The sequence below is a fragment of the Fundulus heteroclitus genome, chromosome 20 (assembly GCF_011125445.2).
Source record: "Fundulus heteroclitus isolate FHET01 chromosome 20, MU-UCD_Fhet_4.1, whole genome shotgun sequence".
Taxonomy (NCBI): Eukaryota; Metazoa; Chordata; class Actinopteri; order Cyprinodontiformes; family Fundulidae; genus Fundulus; species Fundulus heteroclitus.
The window spans coordinates 2,206,085-2,228,959 of record NC_046380.1 but is presented as its reverse complement, the minus strand read 5'-3'; the positions used below and the strand labels follow the sequence as shown (position 1 = coordinate 2,228,959).

The window sequence follows — 22,875 nt, the reverse complement described above, 5'->3', positions numbered from 1 at the left end:
GCAGAGTCAGCTTCTCAAGCAAAACTCACTCATGTGCTCAGAAGGCAAGGATGTGATGACAGAAAAGCAGAGGGCATTACACAAAAAAATGTATCATGATAGACAAAAGACATAATGCTAAAAACACGGGAGGGCTTTTTTTTGGGGATTATTAGTGTTTAAGTATTTTATTCTATTCAATGTATTTGCTTTTATCCACTAACCTAATAGGTTTCTGTTTTCTTATGTTTGATAAATATGTTCAAGTCTAATAATGTGTGAGAAAACCACCATTTTCTGTTTATTCAGTCAGTATTTAATACTGGTGGCTCAACAAACAGTTAAAATATAATGATATGTATCTTAAAATTCAGCATATTGTAAAAAGAAAAAGACCATTCATGTTATATAAAGACACTAGGGTTTTTAAGAGAATGGCCGTTTATCAATTAATCATTAATCGATGGATAAGATTGATAAACTTTAGAATAACTCATTAATTGATAATTTGCATAACTAATTCAGACCAAAGCATTGCGGTTCCTCTTTATATATACCGCAACTGAATGATTTCTATGTGAAAAGGAAGGCATTAAAAACCATGATACGTCCCCTTTAAAGCTGTTCTTTTCTGCACGTTTAAACTGCTTGATTGTTCATAATAAGATAAAAAGTCCTGCGCTTCTATGATGAGCTTTTTTTTAATATTGCAAGAATCCGTTCTGTTCTCCATTTTAAAGCTGTTGTTTGGGACAAAGACGTCAAAGACACACATTCCTGAGGTGTTTCAGGTTTATTAAAGACATCCTCAATAAATATAGCACCATTTCAGAGGAGACATGTTTAAACAAAAGAAGCTCGGACGTTCGAATCCAGAAACTATCCGGATGATTCAAACTTTGAGCTTCTTAGGATCAGTCTGTCCTCAGCCCTGCAGAGGAAGTCCGACTTCTGCTCCGAACCGACTTCAGCCTCTAAATACTGACGACACAAGCATGCAGAGAGATTACGTACAACATCCACTCAGCGCCGCCTCCAGGAGGGGAAAAGCAACATTTAAACACCTGGTCTGTTACAGTTTTAGTCTTCTGTAGAAAATTATAACATCCCAACATTAAAAATGTTCAACAAAAGAGGTTTTTACAAAGTTTTACAGAGACAACAAAAACACATCAGCTGGATCCCATCCGAACCAGAAGGAAAAGAACTAAAAGCAATTTTATTTAAAGATAATAAAAGAACAGAGTGGTTTTCATAATAAGACAAATATGCCCCCCCCCCATCCCCTCTGAAAGCAGTGACGGTATTATATTGATCGTTCCTGTAGTTGCAGTAAACACTCCCTGCTGTTAGCTTATGACTGAAGAGTGAACATTTATCAGAATAAACCACCAACCATCAACAGCATCTCCTGTAGTTTTAATATATGTGAATATAATGAAAGATCAATCTAATTTGAGACAGTTTACTGCCTAGGGATTTATTTCGTCTCCTTTTTTAATCTCCTTCTGTCATGAGGATGTTGGGTCTGTTTCTGAGCCGCCGCCGTCTCGCTCTACTTCCTCCTGAAGTTCCCGAGCTGGATGCCCCGCCGGTTGGCCACGCAGCGGAAGGTGGCCGGCTGAATGTTCCAGTATTTCACCGGGTTGGCGAACAGGCTGATGGTGCCGTACAGGTTCTTCTTCTCGCTGGCAGACCTGGGACAGAAGTCGTTGTATCCCACGGTGCTGATTTTGTTGCTGTGCAGAAAAATCACCTGTAAGGAGAAAAAGACTTGAGCGATTTTTTTCTTTATCTCCTAACTGGTTATAATTCAATCCGTTAATGTTTGCTGATCTTCAGGAAACCTTAAAGAAAACATCCACCGAAGGATTAATCTGTGCTCGATATCAGGTGTTCTAGTTTTACTTGTGGCTCTGATGCTGTTTAAGTCTTAAAAACGTAAAAATGTTTCTGCACTTTCTCTGGTGGCGTTCCTCAGGGGTGAGTTAACGGTCCTCTGGGATTATTTCAGATTATTTCTGTCGTGGCCTCCAGTTTCCAACGGGCTGTTGTCATGCAAGCTGATTTGTGTAAACTGGGTTTTAATTTAACTGGTAAATAAACGGGTTTAACATAAAGATAAAAGTGCAGAAGGTTGCTCAGTAAACGTGTTAGTTTAGAATCCAACAGAGAATGAAGATTATCTCAATTTAATTTTTTTGGTTTATTTATAACACAAGTCCACAATAAATGCAATTTAATGCACTTTAGTTCAAATATTCTGAAAGATCAAATCCATTTCCTCTCCATTCACTAGAACCGTGTTCTGAGTCCAGTTAAAAGCACGATAAGACAGCTCAGTAGATTGCATCAACCGTCAACAATGATGCAATCCTACCTCCTAACCAAGCATGAGGTGACAGTGGGAAGGAAACACTACTTCAACAGGAGAAATAACGTCAGCAGAACCTGAATTAATAATTCACTTATTAATTGTTGAATAACGGTCTATTAGATCAAAATTAGCTGATAACTTCCTCTTATTAGAGGGATCTTCTTTCGTTGTTGTAGTGTGGCCGCCATCCAAAAGAGGGCGCTGCTGCTCACCCTGAAGCAGATGATGATTGTTGTAGGAGAATAAATCATGGTGGAGACATGCTGGAGCAGGAACATAAAACGGTCCAAACATAGTCCCGTGTGGGATCATTTTCCACTGTTTTAATGCTGGCAGGGATGCAAAATGGATTTTATGTGTTTCTGTTTTTAAGTATAAAAGCTCAACAAGCCTCCTACGAAGAATCAAAAACGTCTGTTTTCAAGTCAGGGAGCCTCTTTGTCTTCTTGCTTACATTCAGTTGCCAGCACTACTGATTGTATGCTTAACCTCCTCAGAGATATTTTAGGTTGTTATTTTTAATGGTTTGTTTTTGTGTTAACATTTAACTTGATTTCAGTTAAATTTTATTTATATAGCGCCAATTAACAACACATGTCATCTCAAGGTTCTTTCCAAAGTCAGCTTCCATCAAATCCTCCAGGTTGGTGAGAAAGTTTCCTCTCTAAGGAAACCCAGCAGGTTGCATCAAGTCTCTCCAAGCAGCATTCACTCCTCCTGAAAGAGCGTAGAGCCACAGTGGACAGTCGTCTGCATTGTTGATGGCTTTGCAGCAATCCCTCATACTGAGCATGCATGAGGCGACAGTGGACAGTCGTCTGCATTGTTGCATCACCTGCAATGTTTCCCTGTCTTTAAATTATAGTTTTAAATCTCTCTGTTTATGGGGGATCATAAACATATTTCATTCTATTCATCGTATATTTTTTCTGTTGCGTAACCTCACAGGTTCCTGTTGTGTTATATTTTATAAATATGTCTAAGTTTAACATTGTTTGAAAAACCACATTAATTCAGTCAGTATCTGATACAGATGACACAGAAGTTTAAATATGAGGTTCCCATTTTATTTAATTTAGTATATTGTAAATAAATAAGCCCCTTATGTTCTTGAAAGAGCCTCTTGAATCATGGAAAACTTTTTTAAGAAAATCACAGCTTATCAGTTCAGTTAATTATTAGACAATCGATAAGATCAATCACTTTTAGATTAAGTCATTAATTGATAACTTTCTTCCCTAACCAGAACCAGACTCAGTAGCATCCCTTCAGTACATTTATGGGTCAGAGCTTTTGTTTGCAACCTTTGTCTGATTTTTATTAAACTTAAAAGAAAGAAAAATAACACCTGTTTTCATTTCAGGTTAATTTAATTAACAGGAGATAAATGTTAATGTATTCCAGTTTTAGACTTCTGATATCTGAACATTCAGGTCTGATGGGGAATGGAAGTAGATCCCGCGCAGGAACCCTGGGGTTCTTCAGTGAGGGAAGAGAACACCAGGGGGCGCCATTTGCGTTCATAAAACCAGTTGATAAAGAAGTTAAATTTAAATTACTCGAGGCTATTTTTTGTTGTTTTTCTGGGGTTTAGAATGTATTCCACACTGCAAAAAGGGAACTGAAAGTAAATAAAACTTTCTTGAAATTAGTGCATTTGTCCTTGATTTCAGCAGGTAAATAAATTTATCTGCCTGTGGAATGAATATTTTTACCTCTAAAATAAGATAATTAGATATGTTTACTTGAAACAAGATGATATAAATGAATTGTTCCTATTGTAAGTGCAAAAATCTTATTCCATTGGCAGATCGTCTTATTTTCCTGCTCAAATCAAGGACATACACTAATTTCAATAAAAATTTACTTACTTTTAGCTCCCTTTTTGCATTGCAATAAGACCCAAATATTTTTAATTTTCAGTATTTTGTCGTTAGAAACCATGAAAAGAAACCAACTGGACTTTTTTTTGATGGGAGATGTTAAATATTCATATTTTACATTTAAAAACTGCTCATCTAAGAGAGAAAATAAGCAGAAAATAAAGTTCTGTTCCTCCTAACTCTGCTGCCGTCTCACCTGGAGGTAGCGCAGGGAGCCCAGGCCCGGCGGGACCCTTTTCAAGCGGTTGTGGTCCAGATGGACCTCCCGGATGTTGGGGATGCTGGCCAGGCTGCCGTTTTCCACCGACCGGATGTGGTTGAAGCCCAGTCCTAACCTGCAGGACGGATTGCAGAAGCGTTACTGTCTGCAGGATGGCTTTAGTTCCCGTAGCTGAGGGGAAACCTGATGTTTGGCCCGGGCTTCATCGACACAATCCATGTTCAACAGAATTACATATTTCACTGAATAAATAATAAGGGCTTCATTTATTTTAATCAAGTTGAGGAAATTAGTTTCTGTTGAAAGATAATAAGATTTTGGGGGACTCATTTGTGGATAAGTTGTAAAAAATAATAGTTGTTGATGTCAGCTGTGTGTCGGTTGGACGGCCGTCACCTCTGCAGGTTTTTATATCTCTTGAAGTCCTCCACCTCCACCTTGGAGATCTTGTTGTAGTCCAGACTCAGCTCAGTGATGGAGGACGGGAGGTCTGGGAGGTAGAGCACACCAAACCCGATCAGCATTAATGCTGCTGGAAGCTTTTAGGGTTAAACCTAGCGTGACCTCTGACCTTTAGGCACCGCCGTCAGTCTGGCCTCTGCTATTCCGATGTAGAGCGTGGCGAGGCCGTCGAAGGCTCCCGGCTCGATGCCGCTGTTGGCCAGAGGGTTGGCTCCCAGCTCTGTTTGGAGAAGCGGAGAACATCTGGTTTCATCAGAACTCATCCATCACTATGAGGAAGAACGCAGACGCGCAATTACAACAGATTTGTTGTGATGGAAATCCCATCAGTTGCTCCAGGAGATCTGCACACACTTGTTTAAATGAGCCATAAATATAATCAATCAGGCGGTGGGAGGAAAGGATCGAAGGTCAGCCGCCGGCGAGCTGCTGATGGAAAGTTAACATCTGCAGGAAAGAAAAGGACAAAACTGACGAAGGTTTCAGTCAGGATGGGATTGTTTTATTGCCTTAAAATGTTCTAATGATTCTCAGCTCTTCATTTTAAATAAAAGCAGCTGATTGGCAGAAGGCTCGGCTGAGGTCAGCATCTGGCGGATAAATCGGACCTGTTCCAGGTGTTTTCAGGGTCTGACCGTAAACCTGATGAGTTAATTTACCGGCATCCACCCTGAATTTTATTTATTTTTATTTAGGTTACAAGTTAACTCAGAAACAAACTATTTAAAAAAGAGTCCCTGTCCTTTTAATGATTCACTCTGGGAGGGCGGGTGTTTGGTTGGTTCCATCCAGTGGAAGAAGGACCTGACGTTTTAACTGATGCTCTATGGCAAGCCGTTTTAACATAAATTCGGTTTTGTCTGACTATCCGTAATTACATTCCAGATATCTTAAAATGCATTTTGACTAGAAAAAACTACATTTTGACTATCCGGAATGGTAATTTAAGATATCTTTATTTACATTCTGACTAGGAAGAATAATAATTCAAGATATCTTCAATTACATTTTGACTAGTCAAAATTCCTTTCAAGATATCTCAAATTACGTCACCGGATTCGTCATTGAAAGCGTCACGCATCCGTAGATGTAATTTAAGATATCTCGAACGTAATTATGACTAGTCAGAATTACAATTTAAGATATCTGAAATAAGACATTGCGTGTAAGCCCCTTATTGGCTGTAAGCTGCCCAAAGCTGCCTGAACATTCAATGGCGCTGGCTGTTTTCGACAAAATTGTAAGAAAATGCCACAATATAGAAAGAGCTTTTTAAGTATGGGATATGCAGAGAGGGCGAAAATAGTATACTTGAAGAATGGTTAAGAAATTTGCAAAGAATTTCGGATTTACTTGCTGCCGACGCACACAATGCACTGAAAAACGGCTTAAGCTGAAAGCGCTACTGTCGACTCATGTCCAAGCTGGAAATAAGGAATATTCCTCAGCCCGGACCAGTTCTGTTAATAACCAGATGCAGTTTTTATACTGTGGTAAAGCATCTGCCTCTTGGGAATTATGGTAAAGCCAGCTAGCTCTTGATTTTCACATGCGAGACGGCACAAAGCATTACAGCACCCTCCTTTAGCTCCTCTGAAAACAAAAGCGCACGCCTCCGGTTCCTGTGTGATGACATATGGCAAGCCGTTTCGTAATTCAAGATATCAGTAACGTCATTTTGACTAGTCAGAATGTCAATTTAAGATATCTTAAATGGAAAAGCTGAATAATTCAAGATATCTCTAATTCATTTAGAGATATCTTAAAAGGAATTTTGACTAGTCAAAATTACAATTCAAGATATCTTAAAAGGAATTTTGACTAGTCAAAATTACAATTCAAGATATCTTAAAAGGAATTTTGACTAGTCAAAACTGCATTTCGCCTATCCAAAAATACATTTAAGATATCTTGAATTATGGTGGCATTTGAGATATCTTTAATTAGAATTATGACTAGTCAAAACTCAATTTAAGATATCTTGAATTGTAATTTTGACTAGTCGTAATTTAATTGTAGATATCTGAAATGGGTATTTCAGATAGTCAGTAATTCATTCGAGATATCTTGAATTGACGTCTCCATACAACTCAATGGAAAATCTGATGTCATTTCGACTAGTCAGAATGTAATTAGAGATATCTCGAATAGGTATTTTGACTAGTCAAAATACAATTTGAGATATCTTAAATTGCTAAAACGTCTAGTCATAAAACAATTTGAGATATCTCGAACGTAAGGGCGGTAAAACCGAATTTATGTTAAAACGGCTTGCCATAGATGCTCTAGTTTTTATCTGGACTTTCACCAAAGAAGCTTTGGGACGTCTAATCAAATGTTTTTAACCAAGTGGCTTCTTTCTGCACTTAGATGCAGGATCTTACAGTTCTGGTGTCCAAAAAAGCGCTATATAAGTTTGATGTATTATTATTATTATTATTATTATTATTATTATTATTATTATTATTACTTGAAACAGTAATTTTCTATTGTTGGTCCTCAATTGTGAAATAACGGCTCCTGTACATCAGAGAGGCTTCTTCACTGCCGACCTTTAAAACTCGCCTTAAACCCACTATTATTCTTTGGCTTTTAACGCTAGTGAGACTTAGTTTTCATTTTTAGTTGGTTTTATTGTTTCTTTTAAGCATTTTTATGCATCTTTTTATTTTTTTTATGGATTTGTTTTAGCTTGTAGCGATGTACAGCACTTTGTTTTAGCTGTTGACTGTTTTTAAGCGCTTTATAAATAAAGGTGGTAATATTATTATCATTAAGATACGAGGTGAAGCCTCGTGTCCATGAAGGACATTTAAGTCTAAGGCCACGGTTCCTGAAGGTTCCTGAGGGTTCCTGAGGGTGCTGGTGCCTATATTCAGCTGTTCGATAATTATCAACAAATTCAAAGTGCAGCCCTGAACATTTCATGCTGTAGCTTGCCGATTTATTTTTAGATACAGACAGAAACACTAAATTCAAACTCAACCCTTTATTCAACCAACTTTTTTACCACGTTTTTGAAAAGAAAAAAATAATGTGTGCTCTCTGAACTCTTTGAAGGGGGCGGAGCTTGGTTCCTGGGTCTGCGTTGTGATTGGTTGGGAGAATGTAATGATGTAATATTAACCTACATGGCTAGAATGCATAAGGAAAGAAAACTTATTCTACTGAACTTTTTTCTATCATCTATATACGTCTATCGATCGATATATATTGAATTATCGTCCAGCCCTACTTTCCAAACAGCTGAGATCATTAATGCAACATAACTGAGATGTTCTGTTCAGCCTTGCACCGCCTGACTGACTGATGGATGGTTTCCTAGCAACAAAGTCAATTAATTAGTTTAGTGGAAGTCAGAGGAAGTTCTGCGTCGACACGGACGGAGAACGAGACACCGCTTCTGGTTCTGGATGCTCTAAAGTCAAAGTCTTTAGTTCGAGTCTAAATGGCTGCTTTGAGTCTCAGTGGGAGTGAACCGGGTCGGTCTAACGCCTGGTTATCAGCAGCTAGAGGCTTCCTCTAATGTTATGAACTGATCTCTGTGACTGCAGACCCACGTCTGGGTTTAAGAACGCCCGGCCGTTGAAGCTGCAGGTCTCACCCAACACGTGCAGCTTCCTGAGGCCTTTGAAGGCCTCCTTCTGGATGCGGTTGATGTTGTTCTCGTGGAAGCGCAGCTCGATGACGTTGGGAGGCAGGTTGGCCGGGATGTCCGTCAGCAGGTTGTAGGACAGGTAGAGCAGCTTCAGGCGCTCCATGTTCCTGAAGGCTTGGGGGTGAATCTTGGAGATCTTGTTGTTGATCAGAAACAGACCCTGTTGGTGGAGAAGATGAGAGAAGATGTTATTCGTTTTTTTCGCTTTGGCCCAGAATCAAAACGGGACTTTTTCCACATGTTTAACACGGCCGAAGTGCTGCTCTCTGTGGTTCTGCTGGACAGGAATGTCTGAGCAGGAGGAACCAGATGTTCTGCTGGTTCTGGTGCGGCCTGGGGACGCCGTTTGTTTCTGTGCTGCTCAGAGTTTCAGGCTGTGATCTGGGTTGATCCGCTGAGATGAGAGAGGAGAACCCGGCCCTCAGCTGGGAGGACGCTGCCGGGTCTCACTTTCTGGGATCACGGTTCTGCAGACGTCACAATGAGGAGGTGAAGTCTTTGGACCTTAAATAAAATGCACCAACGGATCCATTCCTTCACAATAGGACAGGCATGACTGTTCAGCCTGAATCCTAACAGGCGTGATATACTTATTTATTTATCTCTGGTCAAACTGAGCAGAATTTGTGTTAATGATGCGAGAATCGATAAAATAAGGCTCTGATAAAATCTTCTCGTTGTGGAGCCTCCAGCGAGACATAATTAAAGTAAAGCTGCGTTATTATTGTTAGTCACCGCTGGCCGATGTCAGAGGAACATCTGGTTGTTGATAACATTGTTAGAATAGCTGTGAGTCAGGGAATAATTAAGTCCTGATTCGGGTCGACTGCAAACATGAACCCCAGACTGTGAGTCGCTGCTGGAGATAAATACTGACGAATAAAAATGTAATATTTCCATTCCAGCAGCATAGTCATTGGTTTTTGTTCACTTTCCATTAATAATCAAATTTCTAACACATCTTCAGGTTCTGCCTCCCATTGAAGGTTTCTTACATAAAGCCTGTTGAGGCCTTTAAAGTCGTCCTCCTTGATTTCGGTGATGTCGTTGTTCTGCAGGTCGATCATCAGCGTGTCTTCAGCAATCTTCTCAGGAACAGAAATTAGACCTGTCGGCACAAATAAAACCTCCTTAAAGACACGACCGATAAACGTGTGAGGAAGAGACCGAGGCCTCAAGTTTAGGAAAGTATTAATTATGAAACAGTCGGTGGTAATTGTGAAAACTCAGCAGTGCTTTTGTTGTTGGTGACAAAGTTAAATAAAATTAATTTGTGTTTGAGCAACAAATACGTTGATTTAAGAGTGAAGGTTGAAAAGATCCAGATTTCCCTCTGATTGCTGTTAGGGCCTGGTTTTTAAAAGGTTTATATGTATTAAAACAGGCACAAAGTGATTAGTTTGCACAAAGCTGGTCTTCAAACCAGGAGCAAAGCAGTTTACGTCTCTAAAATGTGCAGAACTGTGAGTACAAATGTTTTTGCCTAAGTGTCTTTCTAAATATGCAGATCTCAGGCTAATGACCAGACCGCACAAATATATAGGAGGAGATATGCAAATGTAAATGTGTAATATCCGCAAAGCGATTCTCCAAGGCTGAAACTGAGAGTTTTTGCCTCTAGAGAGTCGGATGCAAACTCATCCAGCATCCAATGCCTGCGGTCCTTGTGACCAGACAGGAGGGACTGATATACTGACAGAGAGTCTCTCTGCATGTGAACTTATCTGGGCTGTTAGAATAACAACAGCAGAATGACTTTACAGGAGAGAGACGCAGCATCCGCAGGGTGAGTTGGTTTAAGGTAACCTTAAACCAAGGCGACAAATACCAAACCTGACCCTAAACATTGTGGCGTGCTTTTAAATAAAGAAAGCTGAATATTATCTGCCTCCTAAGAACATACTGTAGTTTGTGAAGATGTTAAACACTAGAGAAAAAAGACAATTTTACCATCCTGGACTGACTGGAGTCTCTGATTCATGAACCGGTAGATTAATAATAAACAGGGATAAATCTGATTTGTCAGCTGTAACATTTTCTTAGTAAAGAAGACATGAAATAAGAGTTTTTCTTCTGTTTTGCAGAACGTCTGCTGACATACAACCTTTTTTCTTTATTTTAAAGAATATTTATTGTCTGTTAGACAATGTTTTACACAATAAATTCAGGTTTTGTGCTGAAGAAATTATGTTAAGGATTTGATCTTCCTGTTTCTTTGGCAGCAGCTCCCAAACTGCAAGCAGTAGAGACAGTTTATCATTTAAATAGGACGGACTAAATCTGTGTTGCACTTCTTATCCACTTTGATGATCAGGTGCGACACGACCACTTCTTGCTCTCACAGCTTTCTTTCTGTCAACTCAATTTAGCGGTCATTACTTGGACCTTTGAAAATCAGAGTGAAACATCTCTGTATTCGTTTGTCACACGCGTACCAAACGAATACAGAGATGTTTTAAAGCGGAACACGTGTTGCAACGCTGCAGCCTGTCGTGCAACTTTAAAGCCCAACACCAAAACAAACCGGAGCGACTCCCAGCTGTCACTAAAGTCTGCTGTTTAAGGAAAGTTAAGGTTCCTCATGCAGAACCAAAAGTCTGTCAGCTTTTTCCAAAACATAACTTAATTTTCTCCAGAAACAACTTAAAGCTGAATGTAAACACCACTGGTACCAGGGGAAAATGAGCTGAGGTCCAAATCCCGCTGCCTGCAGCGTTGAGCCTAAAACATGTTGGCAGGACTAAGGAGATGTCCGACTGTCATCCTCAGTTATTCAACCAGGGACTTGGGGAAACTTGTGGGAAAATCACACATAAGTCTCAATAAAATAAAATAACAAGCTGTGTTATTATCAGGTGGTTGTATTGTTGTGTAATTTATCCAGATACCTGCTTGAACTGATAATCATTAATTAATTAAACATAATTTAACCAAATCTCTGGGTAATTCTGTTCAAATTGTATTTTATTCTTGGTTTTCCTACAAAAGTATCTGCTCTAAATAAAATTCTACAGATATATTTTAACTGCTGCAAATGTTTAAAATCTTTTTCTGATTTGATCCTTCAGGAACTTTTATGTCTATTTAGAGAAGACATTTATGGGCGATCGTGAATGCAGAACTTGGTAATCATTAAATTAAAGTGATTAAATTAGAATTTATTTGTTTTAAACAAACTGATAAATCTGTTTTAAATCATGTTTTTTGTGGTCAATAGTAAAAAAAAAAAAAATCATACCCCTGCATTGATCTGTCAGCGGTAACATCGTCATCTCGATATTTGGTCAGTTTTCATCTGGCTAAAAACGTGATTAAATGTTTTGACAAACTTATCTTTTTCCAAACACCTCCAAATTTTAGAATTTTTTTTGTTACTGATCATTTTTGTTTGTTTTATGGTAAAAAAAAAAAAAAAAGAAGGAAAGCTGGGAGAAGAGCTTTAAGCTCAGAATCAGCCAACATGATGATGAAGATGGATCAAGGTTTAGCTCAAACTGAGACGTCAGTTTTAGTGACAGAAAAAAACATTTTTAGACAAAAATGGAAACTTTTAATTAACTTTAACTAGAAAGCTCAGAGTTGTGCTGACAAGAGCGTAAAGTTTAGTCTAACCCTGATCAGAGCACTGCAGCACTCCTGGTGAGCAGCGGCAGTTAGCTGGGCAGTCGTCATCATCGTAATCATCATCGTCGTCATCTTCATCGTCGTCGTCATTATCGTCATCGTCATTCCAATCTGCCATCATGAGGTCGTTGTTTTTCATGAGCTCCATGACGTCCACATGCCGGTAGGGTTTGGTGTGGCCAAGCGTCAGAAGGCAAAGCAGGAGGAGGATCCGCATGGTTCAGTCTCAACACTGTTTGGTTAACAGCAGTCGCCACCAGGGGGAGCTGTAGGGGAAGAGAGGTCAGGTTAGCCATTAAACCAACAGACCCAATCACACGCTCAGAATTTCTATGCCAAGCATAAATGTGACAAAACTCATACGTATTTCTATGTTGGAGGTTGTTATAAATACATAAAATAAAAATGAAAATGTTGGTTATTAACATCTTTTGAGTTGAATAGAGAGAAGTTACCCTGATTGAAGAACCCCACCACACAAACACACCACACGCTTGCTTATGCACGCACCTCCTGCAACCCTGCCAAGGCAACTACCACCAGGATTACCCTGTATTCTAGGGTAAACCCTGAGCTTCTATACCACACTGTCACGCTGACACACAAATGATTTCTATTGTAGCTCTGTAGAAGTTTAGTGGAAAATCCAGTCCGTTTCAGTTTCCTGAGGAAGAAGAGCCGTTGTTGCAGTGGCGGCTGGCCCATAGGGGGCGCTCGGGCGCTGTCCTCCCTAGATGTGGAGGGGAGAAGTCAAAATATATATAGATTTTAAAAGTATTATTAATGTCAGTTTTTACTTAATAGTACGTGGCTACATGTAATAAGAATTATTAAAACACTTCTACTGATTTACTCTATCATTTAACAGTGCATTTCCACCAACAGAACGTATCATTTCTCTTCTTCTACACTTGTGGGGCTGTGACTCAAGGAGCCCTACAAGTGTAGCGAAATAACCAATCCTATACCGTTGCTAGGGAAGATTTATAAATATTTGGCCAATCAGCATCGCCAAAATGAATGGCTTTGGGGCTCCTGGAGTAGTAGCCCTAGCTGCACAGTGATAGGTGCACTTCACGCGTGACGTCACGAGCTACATCCGGGTCACGTTGGTCGGCAAAAACAGAACTGTTTTCACTTACCACCGTGACAAAACGGGTGAATTAGAGCGTACTTTTAGTTTATTTTTGGAATCTAAACAATGCCTACGACTTGTTGTGCTCCCGGTTGCACACAGAGGCATTCCAAATCGTTGGATGTACGTTTGTTTCGTTTACCGAAGGACAAAGAAATAAGAAAGAAATGGATCATTTCAATGAAAAGGATGCAGGCAGACAATCCCAATGGACTGGGGGAGCCATCATACCACGACAGAATTTGCAGTCTACACTTCATCTCCGGTAAATACAACTTCATTTTGCACTAGTCATTGTTCTACTTAAATCATTATATAAATAAAAAATTAGGATACATATTAAAGTCAAGATGTAAACGTTTGTTTTGTAATAATATACGTACATGTACAATGTATGCAAACCCTCTGGCATGAGTCTGTGAAAAGGATTAATAAGACAAAAACACCAAAATAACCCTTTGTGAACAATGTTTTTTTTATTAATTAAATGCTTATTGTGGAATCGTAGTAATTTTCCGACTTTTAATTTAAATGCATGTACTGGGTTAGGTAGGGAAATCTATTGGCCAGCCCCACCAAGATTTTTTTTCACCAGCCGCCACTGCGTTGTTGGGCCTTTTTCATCAGGTGATGTTCACAGTTCAGAAGAGGTTGGAAGAGATGTGAATGCCCAGGAACCTGATGTTGACCACGCCTCCACCACCTCCCCCGATCAGATATTTTGGCAAACCGTAAACAATAATTTCAAAGCGCTGATTTTATGTTTCCGTGTGGACATGTGAGCGCCACCTTTATTGTAACAACAACTCCGTAGCTTCACCTCTCTCCACAACCCACACACGCCTCACTCTCACAAATAACAACAAAGATGCCGTTGCCCGCTGTTGCATTCGTACTGAGGCAAAATATCGGCTTTGGTATTGCTGTTAGTAGCGCCTTCAAACTCGTCCTTTCACGCTCTACGCAGTGTGTCCCCTGCCATCCCACAAAAAGATCACATTGAACATGCATAGATGTTTGTGTCTGATCCTCCACCGTGTTGGTGTGTTCACTTTACGAGTTGTGTGCGCATGCCCGGTGTTTTTTCATCTTTTTTGTCACAGCGCCACCAACGGGCCTGGCAGACCTACTACAGCGTTTTCAGTGATTGGTGCCTCCTCTTGTCTGGACGCACATTGTTTCCTAATCATTTCTGAAAACATGTGGGCGGGTCTATGACTCATCAACCGTCTGATTGGTTAACCCGAGCTGCAGCTCACCTGCAGACCAATCATCTTGGCATATTACAGAGTTTGCTCCGCCCTCTTGCTTTGATGGGAAGGGCTGACAGACATAAATTCACTATGTCCTAAATCACTGCATCTCAAAGTATTTAAATACTGAAAAACTATGTTTTTAAATTCATTTCAATTATCTTAAAGATTTTAGTTTTGAAGATATTGAAACATTTAAATAATTTCATATTCGTTTCCCTTAAATATTTGCAAATCTTTTTAAATAAAATATTACTTATTTATTTATTTGTGGCATTTCTCTATACTAGTGAAGTTTGAAAGGTTTGGGAAAGTCTGGAGTTGAATATTGTCATTTTATGCAGTCGGGTCTGAAAAAGTGTTTGATTTTCCAGACTTTTTCCATTATTCAAGGATTAAAAATTAGGTTTTATGTTTATTTTTTCATTTATCATGGAGAAAAGCAGTGAAGATTGCCTCTAACCAAAAGCTAATTTGCAGTTTTCCATCCTTCAATCTTTGCTTTGCTTCATCAAACCTCGTTTGATGAAGCAATTTGATCATTTGGGGTTCTGTAGGATGGACAAAATTTGGACATGTTTTATTTATATATATATATATATATCCTGATCTGTTTGACAAAGCAACCACACTGCTGACATTGCTTCTCTGCTGCTAAACATCATCCAGTGATGCAGATGCATTGTTGTCACATGACTAAAATATCACATGGTGACCCCCTCACTTCCTCCTCCAGATACCCAAACAGCAACAGGGTGGAAATAAACGTCTGTTAATATCGGCCCAGTTACTTGTTAGACTGATACTAGTAGGTAAAAGAATTACAAAGATTGGCCGATACCGATATTAACGCTGATTTGTCGCGCATCCTTTGTTTTTGTGTTGCTGACAGAGAATCTGCAGTTAAATGCTTCATTCAGAAATCTCCATTTTGGCCTTCAGACCCTCTTGGATCCAGATTATAAACCGGACCCGTGGTTCTTTAACTGGGTCTGGTTTAACAAAGTACCTCAGATAATCTGTATTTGGTTTAGGAAAATTCAGTCCAGATTATCCTTTCCAAGTGTGAAACAGAGCGGATCAAAGTGGATTCAGAATCCAAAACACACTTCAGCATCACTTTACTTCATTATTGTTAGAGCAGAAAGATTATAAAACCCAACCAGGTAAATGTTTTATTCTCAAATGTCCCAATAACTACCAGAAAACAGTTTAAATGTTGTAAAAGTAAACATGTAGAGATCCAGGATTCTTACAGACATCAGAGGTAAACATGGTGGCTGGCTGACTCAGACGCGCCGTATAAACAGAGGACGTGGAAACCCGAGCGAAGCGTTGCAGGGAGATGAAACGGCTTAGAGAATGAATGAGAACCACCTCGGGGTTCTGCCCGTCTCTGTTTCAGTGACAGGAGGCTGCTGTGCTGCAGGTTTCCAACCTTTCTGCCTGCAGAGCAGCACCAACACCTCTGCTGCTCACAGATGCATCGACTGGGTAACAGACGTATGTTCAGGTGAGGCAGAGGGCGGATAGCGGCTTATTTAACCAGTCAGTTAATTAATATGGGCCGACCTCCACGGCGATGCACCCTCCCTCTGGTTTGAACATTTCTGCAACTCTCAGTCTACGGCTGATTCTGTGTAGAACGCGCCACTAAAATATGTGTTTTCATTGTGCCAAAGGGATTGACTGTATGCATGAGAGCTGAATGTGTTTAAGTTCTATTTGATGTTTTCAACATGTTGTAGAGCTTCGGTTTGTTCTGCGGCAGTGGTGTCTAACCTAGCAGGTGTTAAAAGCCTGCAGAATAGAATAGAAAAACCCTTTATTGACATGCATCAGCAGCAGCAACAAAGTTACAGGCAAACAGAAGCGCAGAGACACACGGAAAATAAGCAGTAATAATAATAAAGATAAAATAAAGACTGAGCAGTAAAATCAAAGATGCAATGCAAGATAAATTGTATAAATAATACAGAAAAGATCAGTTGCAGATTCTAACAAATGGTATATTGAGATAAAAAAAGGACCAAGTTCAAACCCTTCCTTTGTCGGGCCTACAGAACCCTGTGTAATAATTTCCTTATAGAGAATAGCGACTGCTTTTCTGAGTTTTTCTGAAATAGTTGTTAGAAAAGGTCAGGGTCCTGAATCATTCTGTGGAAAAAGTCGTTTCATGGACAGTCTGGGGGAAGTCGGACTGAAAGCTGCAGAAACCGAGCCGTCTCAGTGGAGAACCTCGGATCTACAGACTAAACATCAGTTTTCCTCTCCGACTCCACAGAAACACAAACCTTTCTCTGATGTTGGTGGGAGTTATGTCTGCTTTCATTGGATACAGACTCATTTTAAGGGTTTCTTCAGAGACTCAGAACCCCTAATCCAACCTTTCACACATTCTGATTCTTTCTTTACCCTCACAATGACTTTAGATCTGCTAAGATTAAATTACCTCAGAAACCTTCATGACATCGGAGCTTTTACGACTTTGCTAAGCTGTTATGCTCAGAAGCTGTTAAATAAGTGTCAATAAAAGTCAAAATGTCCTTTAAATGTGGATCGTTACATTTGTATTACCTCAATTCATGATTATTCTTACCTTTAAAAAGCTATTAATGGAAAAAACTGAATATGAACATTAAATATATGAAATCTTGAGGGAGTGCAGCTCCAGCATGGCTGTTTTTACGTTCTCCGTGTTTAAAAATGGTGGTGAGAAAAATTAGGATATAAAAAACGCTTCCCGTTCCCCACAGCCTGCCGACGTCCTGAAGCCTGATCTCTGGTAGATTTTGGTTGCGCTGCTGTATTTGTGAATCCTACGTTAGTTTTTATTTTTTAATGTGGTTTGTTTTGTTTTTGCCGTTCTCTGCGCCTATCTGTGGTGTTCTTTAAGTGCATTTAATTACCCATCGTATCTAATGTAGTTCCAGAATGATACAAAGTGGGATACGATGTAAAATCCTAACAACCTGGAAAAAATAAACCTGTGGTTCCTCTCGCAGAACAATCTTTAAGCCGGAAGCGCCGGTTCTGCAGAGATTTTCCCATCAGCTGAGCTGAAAAACAAGGTGGTAAGAACTTCATGTCCAAAAACCTTCTGGTAATTAGTAATTAATAAAATCTTTGTAAATGCATTATTTTTGTAGATATGTGGATATGATCATTTATTCCTGGTCCAGTGTGCAGTTAGAAACTCTTATGAGGAGGAAACTTCCTTTAGGTTCAGTTTTATATACAAAAGAGACTGTTTATTTATATAGTTTACTCGAGCCTATCAATCGCTGCAGACTAACTGTGAGGGCTTTAGTGCTGATTTGGATCAAGCTGGACCTGGTACGCAGATCTGTCTGAAGATTTAGGAGCTAACTGCGTGGCCAGCATGTTGGGGTGTCATAAACGGATCTAAAACCTCAGGTGTAAGGTCAGCATGCATCATGTAACGCCTCAGAGCTGAAGCTCTGCAGGTACCGTCATCAGGAGTCAGAACAGGAACATCCTTAGAGTCCGTACCCACCAGGTTCTTCTTGTTAAGAACTGGGTCCGGGTGGGAGCTGTTTGTACCATATTGTGGCTGAAGACGGTGGTTGATTTGAGTTGGTGCTAAATACCATCAATTACAGATTACAATTTTTATAGTTTATCTGAAGAGTAAAATCTGATTCATGGTTTTTATGATGCGCACTTCATCCTGAAGCTTTTGTGTCATGAATTTTATCAGCAGGACCATGAGGGCCCGTTCAGCCCTTCTGCAGCCAATAATTAATTTCAACATACATGCTGACTAAACTTTATGAGGGCAGAGCTGGCACATTAAAACTATAAACACAAACACATGTTAGTGTTCATCTGCAGGGTTTCAGTGAGTTGGTGTACCACTAAGGGGAACATATGAACCAGAACAAGGTGTATCGTCTTCTCTAGTACCTCTGTAGAAGTATCCGATTGAGAAGGTAAACCCAAACATTGAACCATATCTGGTTAAATGCAAAAACCTTTAAAAAATCGATGTTCAGCGATGCTCTATATTTAATCTGATTGAGATTCATCGGTTTTCTTAAGGAGGGTGGGCAGAAACATTCAGTATCTAGAGCCCCTTTTCCATTACAAGACCCAGGATTTAAAGCGCCAGGCTTAGGTTTCCCGGGGTAAAACAAATCCTGGGCCTTTTAAGTTTGACATGTTTCCATTAGCTAGGGGCCGTTTATGCAAAACGGCTCAATGACGTATGGGGAGGTTGTGAGGAAAGCTGCAGTACCACTCCGGTCCAGGAGATGGCCTCAAGAGGACAACCGCAGTTTGCAGAGAAACAGGATGGAGAACACACAACTGGTTTTGCTGTCGGCGTTACATCTCCTTAGCTCCTTTTACATCGGCCCTACCCTGTTCTGTCTGCTTGGCTCTAATCTGGTCTACTCCTGTTGGTGTAAATAAATCAAAATAAAGCTCAGCTTCCCTTTGAGACTAGACTGATCTGTCTGCTCCAAAGTTTGCCTCATGGAGTTAAATTTTAGATTTTTATGAGTTTTCCTCAGCCACGGTGTGGACGATGAGGAGGATTTTTAAGTACAATACCGAACACTTTTGATCGCAGCAAAATTATTTTAATAGGTTATAGGATGTACGTACTGAGCAGATTAGACCCCCGCTCTGCGTTCTCTGCCACAGAAGGAGGAAAGCAGAAGGCCGGCTGTGTCAGTCCGCCATGACAGCAGCAACTCACCAGTGGGCACTAGATCCTCCAGGAATGACATAAACTCTTAAATTTATGTCAGTTTGAGTTTAGATCGGTTTTTAAACGGCATTGCTGCTGTGACCTGTTGCGCCTGGGTATTCCTTCTCTGGATACAGGACTTTCTGACAAACCAAAGCCAATCAGCAATCAGGCTGTCCTCAGGGCTGTGTCCTAGGCCCTCTGCTCTTCACCATGCAAACACGACCCGCCGTGAAAACCTCACTGTCCAATTTCCAAATTACACCGCTGTAGTGGGACTGATCTGAGACGGAGGAATACCAACAAAGGGACGAGGTGAAGTTATTGCTGGTTACAGAAAATAACTTACGTCAGACCACCACAAAAACCAAGGAGCTCATTGTGGAATTCAGGGACTGGAAAACTAACATCCAGTAACTATCCAGACAGGTTTGAGAGGGAATTGGACTTCTGGTTCTATATTGTTTTATAAAGAAAACTACTGAGAGACCAAAGCTGGATACGGGTCACGCTTTGCTCGCTGTATTTAGCCCAGTTTGATGAGTCAGTGAATGTTTGTGGTCTGGTTTACTATAAAAGCAAAAACGGTGGTTAATAAAAGTGAAATACTTGGTGTTGATGCTAAATGTTGGTTTTCAAGCTGATTTCAAGGAGGAGATCCAGATTTTGACCGAACCACTCAGTACTGAAACCTACGACGACTTAGGAGCGATTTTAAAGAAAAGGAAATCAGACAGTTCTTCTTGTTGATTGCTTGTTTTGTCTCATATGAGCATCTGTGCAGCTGCAGATGTTTTTTATACAAACTGAACAATTCAAAGACGGCCTGGAAAATCACTAACAGGTTCTGGTTCTGGAAACAAGTCGTTATCTGGGGGAGAGAGCAGCGAGTCGTTCTGACTAGGAGGTCAAACTCTGAAGGTTGTTTGGTGACGATGTCATTAATCTTCATTTGGATCAATTTTCAGATCAAATTGGTAAGAAAACATGTGAGTTTTAAATATCCGGCATTGCTGCAGGTTCAGCTGAGCGGTCCCATTTCTCCTCTGACCCCCAGAAACGGGCTTCAGCTCACGTTTCTCAGACAGACCCGTTTGGGCTGATGCAGCCGGCCGTGCAGAGGTTCTGAAGGATCACTTTCTCAGCGTTTCCTCCTTTATGGAGTTTCCTGCTTAAAGGTTTCAGAACCGTTGAATGGAAACGGGTTCCTGCAGCCAATGTAAATATTTGTCCAGCTCTCACCTATTCAGTGCCACTATTAAGTGATTTATACACCCCCTCCCCCACCCTCACCCCCAGCTCGGCTCGCCTGGTTGCGTGTCTCTGCTGGTGCTGATGGATTCAGAGCCCCTCACTTAAAAGTTCAGCCCGGCCCACAAATATGTGCAGTGGTCGCCTGTTCTGCTTCGCCAGCAAATCCTTCTCAGACGAGCCCCCCCCCCCCCCCACATGCCCGCCTCCCCCGGGCCCATTTATCACAGAGACGAGGCTCTCGCTCCGTGGAGGTTTACAACTTGGCACAGCGACAGAAAGTGGAGACAAATTTTCCAGCTGCTTGTTTCCTTTTCACTGCATTAAAACCCGATAAGTTTCATTCGCCTCCAGTCAGACCGGCTCAGATGATTGATGTCTTCATCTTTCAGGCAGCATCCAAAGCACTTGACTACTTTATCGGATCCCGGTTTGGTTCTGCTGGACTCAGCAGTTCTAGGTGAACATAAAACCTGGAGTCCAGGATGTTCACCTCACCATCAGAGCTGCAGATGGTTAAAACATCCTGAATTATTGGGATAATCACATAATTTAGTGTTAGAGGTCAGATGTTTTCTCCGTTCCTGTTAGTGGAAATCAACTGTCTGCAAACCCAACCAGCCGGTGTGACTCAGTCAGAAATAACAGCGTGCCGGTATCAGTCGGACGCTCAGAGACGCCTCCTTCCCCTCCAGCAGAAAGCTCCTCTGTGTCTCACCATCCCTCCGCCAACAAAGCGCCGGCGGCGGTCTGTGAGTGAATGCAGGGTGTGTCCTACCTCAGGTGTGTCCAGGTTTAAACTCCAGGCTGTGAGCGCAGCGGCAGCAGCTGGGAGGCTGAGAGATGGATCCTCACTCGCTACGTTCCCAGTGAATGAACAACAGCATCAGCCTCTTTCTCCTCCAGAGGAAAAAAAAAAAACCACAACGTCCCCCAGAAACACCCCCACCAGCGGAAAAGCTCAGCTGTTTGGTTCTGTGAAGAGCTCCTGGCTCTGCGTCTGAATGTGTGCAGGACTGGGGGGGGGGGTTTGCAGGGACTTTGGTGCGTTTGGTCTGCAGCTTTGAGGCGATGCCAGGAGGCTCAGGTCTTATAAAGACGTTGTTGGGAGGTCGGTCCCCTCCCTGCAGCGCTGACTGACGTGTTAAATGTTTCACAGCCGCATGAACGGAGCCGACACCGAGGCCTGGTGGCTCCCAGCCCAACGGGGACAAATTATTCTGTCTGGTCCAAAGAGACCAAACTGTCCACCTGAACCGGATCCTGCAGGTCGCTCCTGGATCTTTGGTTTTTATTCTGTTGTTTGGGCAACATGTGGATTTTACATAAAACTACGCTGAGATAACAGATAGAAGATGGCAACATTAACCTCCTGTTTAATAAGTGACTTCAGCTGCATAGATATCTCACTACCTCACTGTTGCTCTTACCTGGTACCACTTAATGTAAAACGTCATTCCATTTGTATGTAAGTCACCTGAGCGTACATAAGTCACCCTAAATTTATGCTTTATTTCCCCTAGTACTTTTTATTTTGTTTTTTATTGTTGATACACTGTGGACACACTGTATATACCTTATACCTTATGCACCTTTTCCTCCTTTTTGTTTATCAAGCCAATGTGTGACAAGTACATTTCTCCACTGTGAGATCATTAAATCCCTGTCTCTTATCTTAAGACCCCATAATTATAGTCTAAAACTATATTTTTGATTATTTAGATTATGTTTTACTGACAGTTTTTCTAAAAAATTTTGATTAATTTTCATCCTCATTTACAGTCAGGAGAAAGAAAAACAGTCCAAAAGTCTGTTTGGACTAAAGTTATCAGTTACTGAGAGGTTATAACAAACAACATAAAATAATTAAATAATAAGAGCAAGAATTTGCTTTTCTGTTTAAAGTAAGCATTTAAATTCTTTTATTTAACCAGGTAAAAATCTTATTGCGATTAAAACCACTTTTCTAAGAGTGGCCAAGACAGCAGCTCAAATACACATTTGGATACAACACTGCAAAAACTGAACTAAAAATAAGTAAAATGTTCTTACAATTAGTGTATTTGTCCTTGATTTGAGCAGGTAAATAAGATGATTCGCCATTGGAATAAGATTTTAGCACTTAAAATAGGAACAATCCATCTCCATCATCTTATTTCAAGTGCAGTATGTCTAATTATCTTATTTTAGGGGTCAAAATACTCATTCCATTGGCAGATAATCTTATTTACCTGCTCAAATCAAGGACAAATACACTAACTAAGAACATTTTACTTATTTTAGATCCGTTTTTGCAGTGAACACAGTAAAATGATCAGT

The 22,875-nt window shown here is 40.5% G+C and overlaps 2 protein-coding genes across 2 annotated transcripts in view; one reads left to right on the top strand and one right to left on the bottom strand.

Annotated features, from left to right (window-relative positions):
- The window catches only part of LOC118567221 (nuclear factor 7, brain-like), a 511,141-nt gene that overhangs the window by 383,028 nt on the left and 105,238 nt on the right, over nt 1-22,875 (top strand). The gene's annotated exons all lie outside the window — the stretch shown is intronic.
- Nucleotides 934-21,622, bottom strand: aspn (asporin (LRR class 1)). Its single transcript, XM_012850032.3, has 8 exons — nt 21,335-21,622; nt 12,192-12,469; nt 9,575-9,687; nt 8,526-8,739; nt 5,031-5,141; nt 4,856-4,949; nt 4,436-4,574; nt 934-1,735 (listed from the first exon to the last, which is right to left on the bottom strand). The coding sequence occupies exons 2-8, from the start codon at nt 12,418-12,420 to the stop codon at nt 1,535-1,537; spliced, it is 1,101 nt and encodes a 366-aa protein (XP_012705486.2). The 5' UTR covers nt 12,421-12,469; nt 21,335-21,622; the 3' UTR covers nt 934-1,534.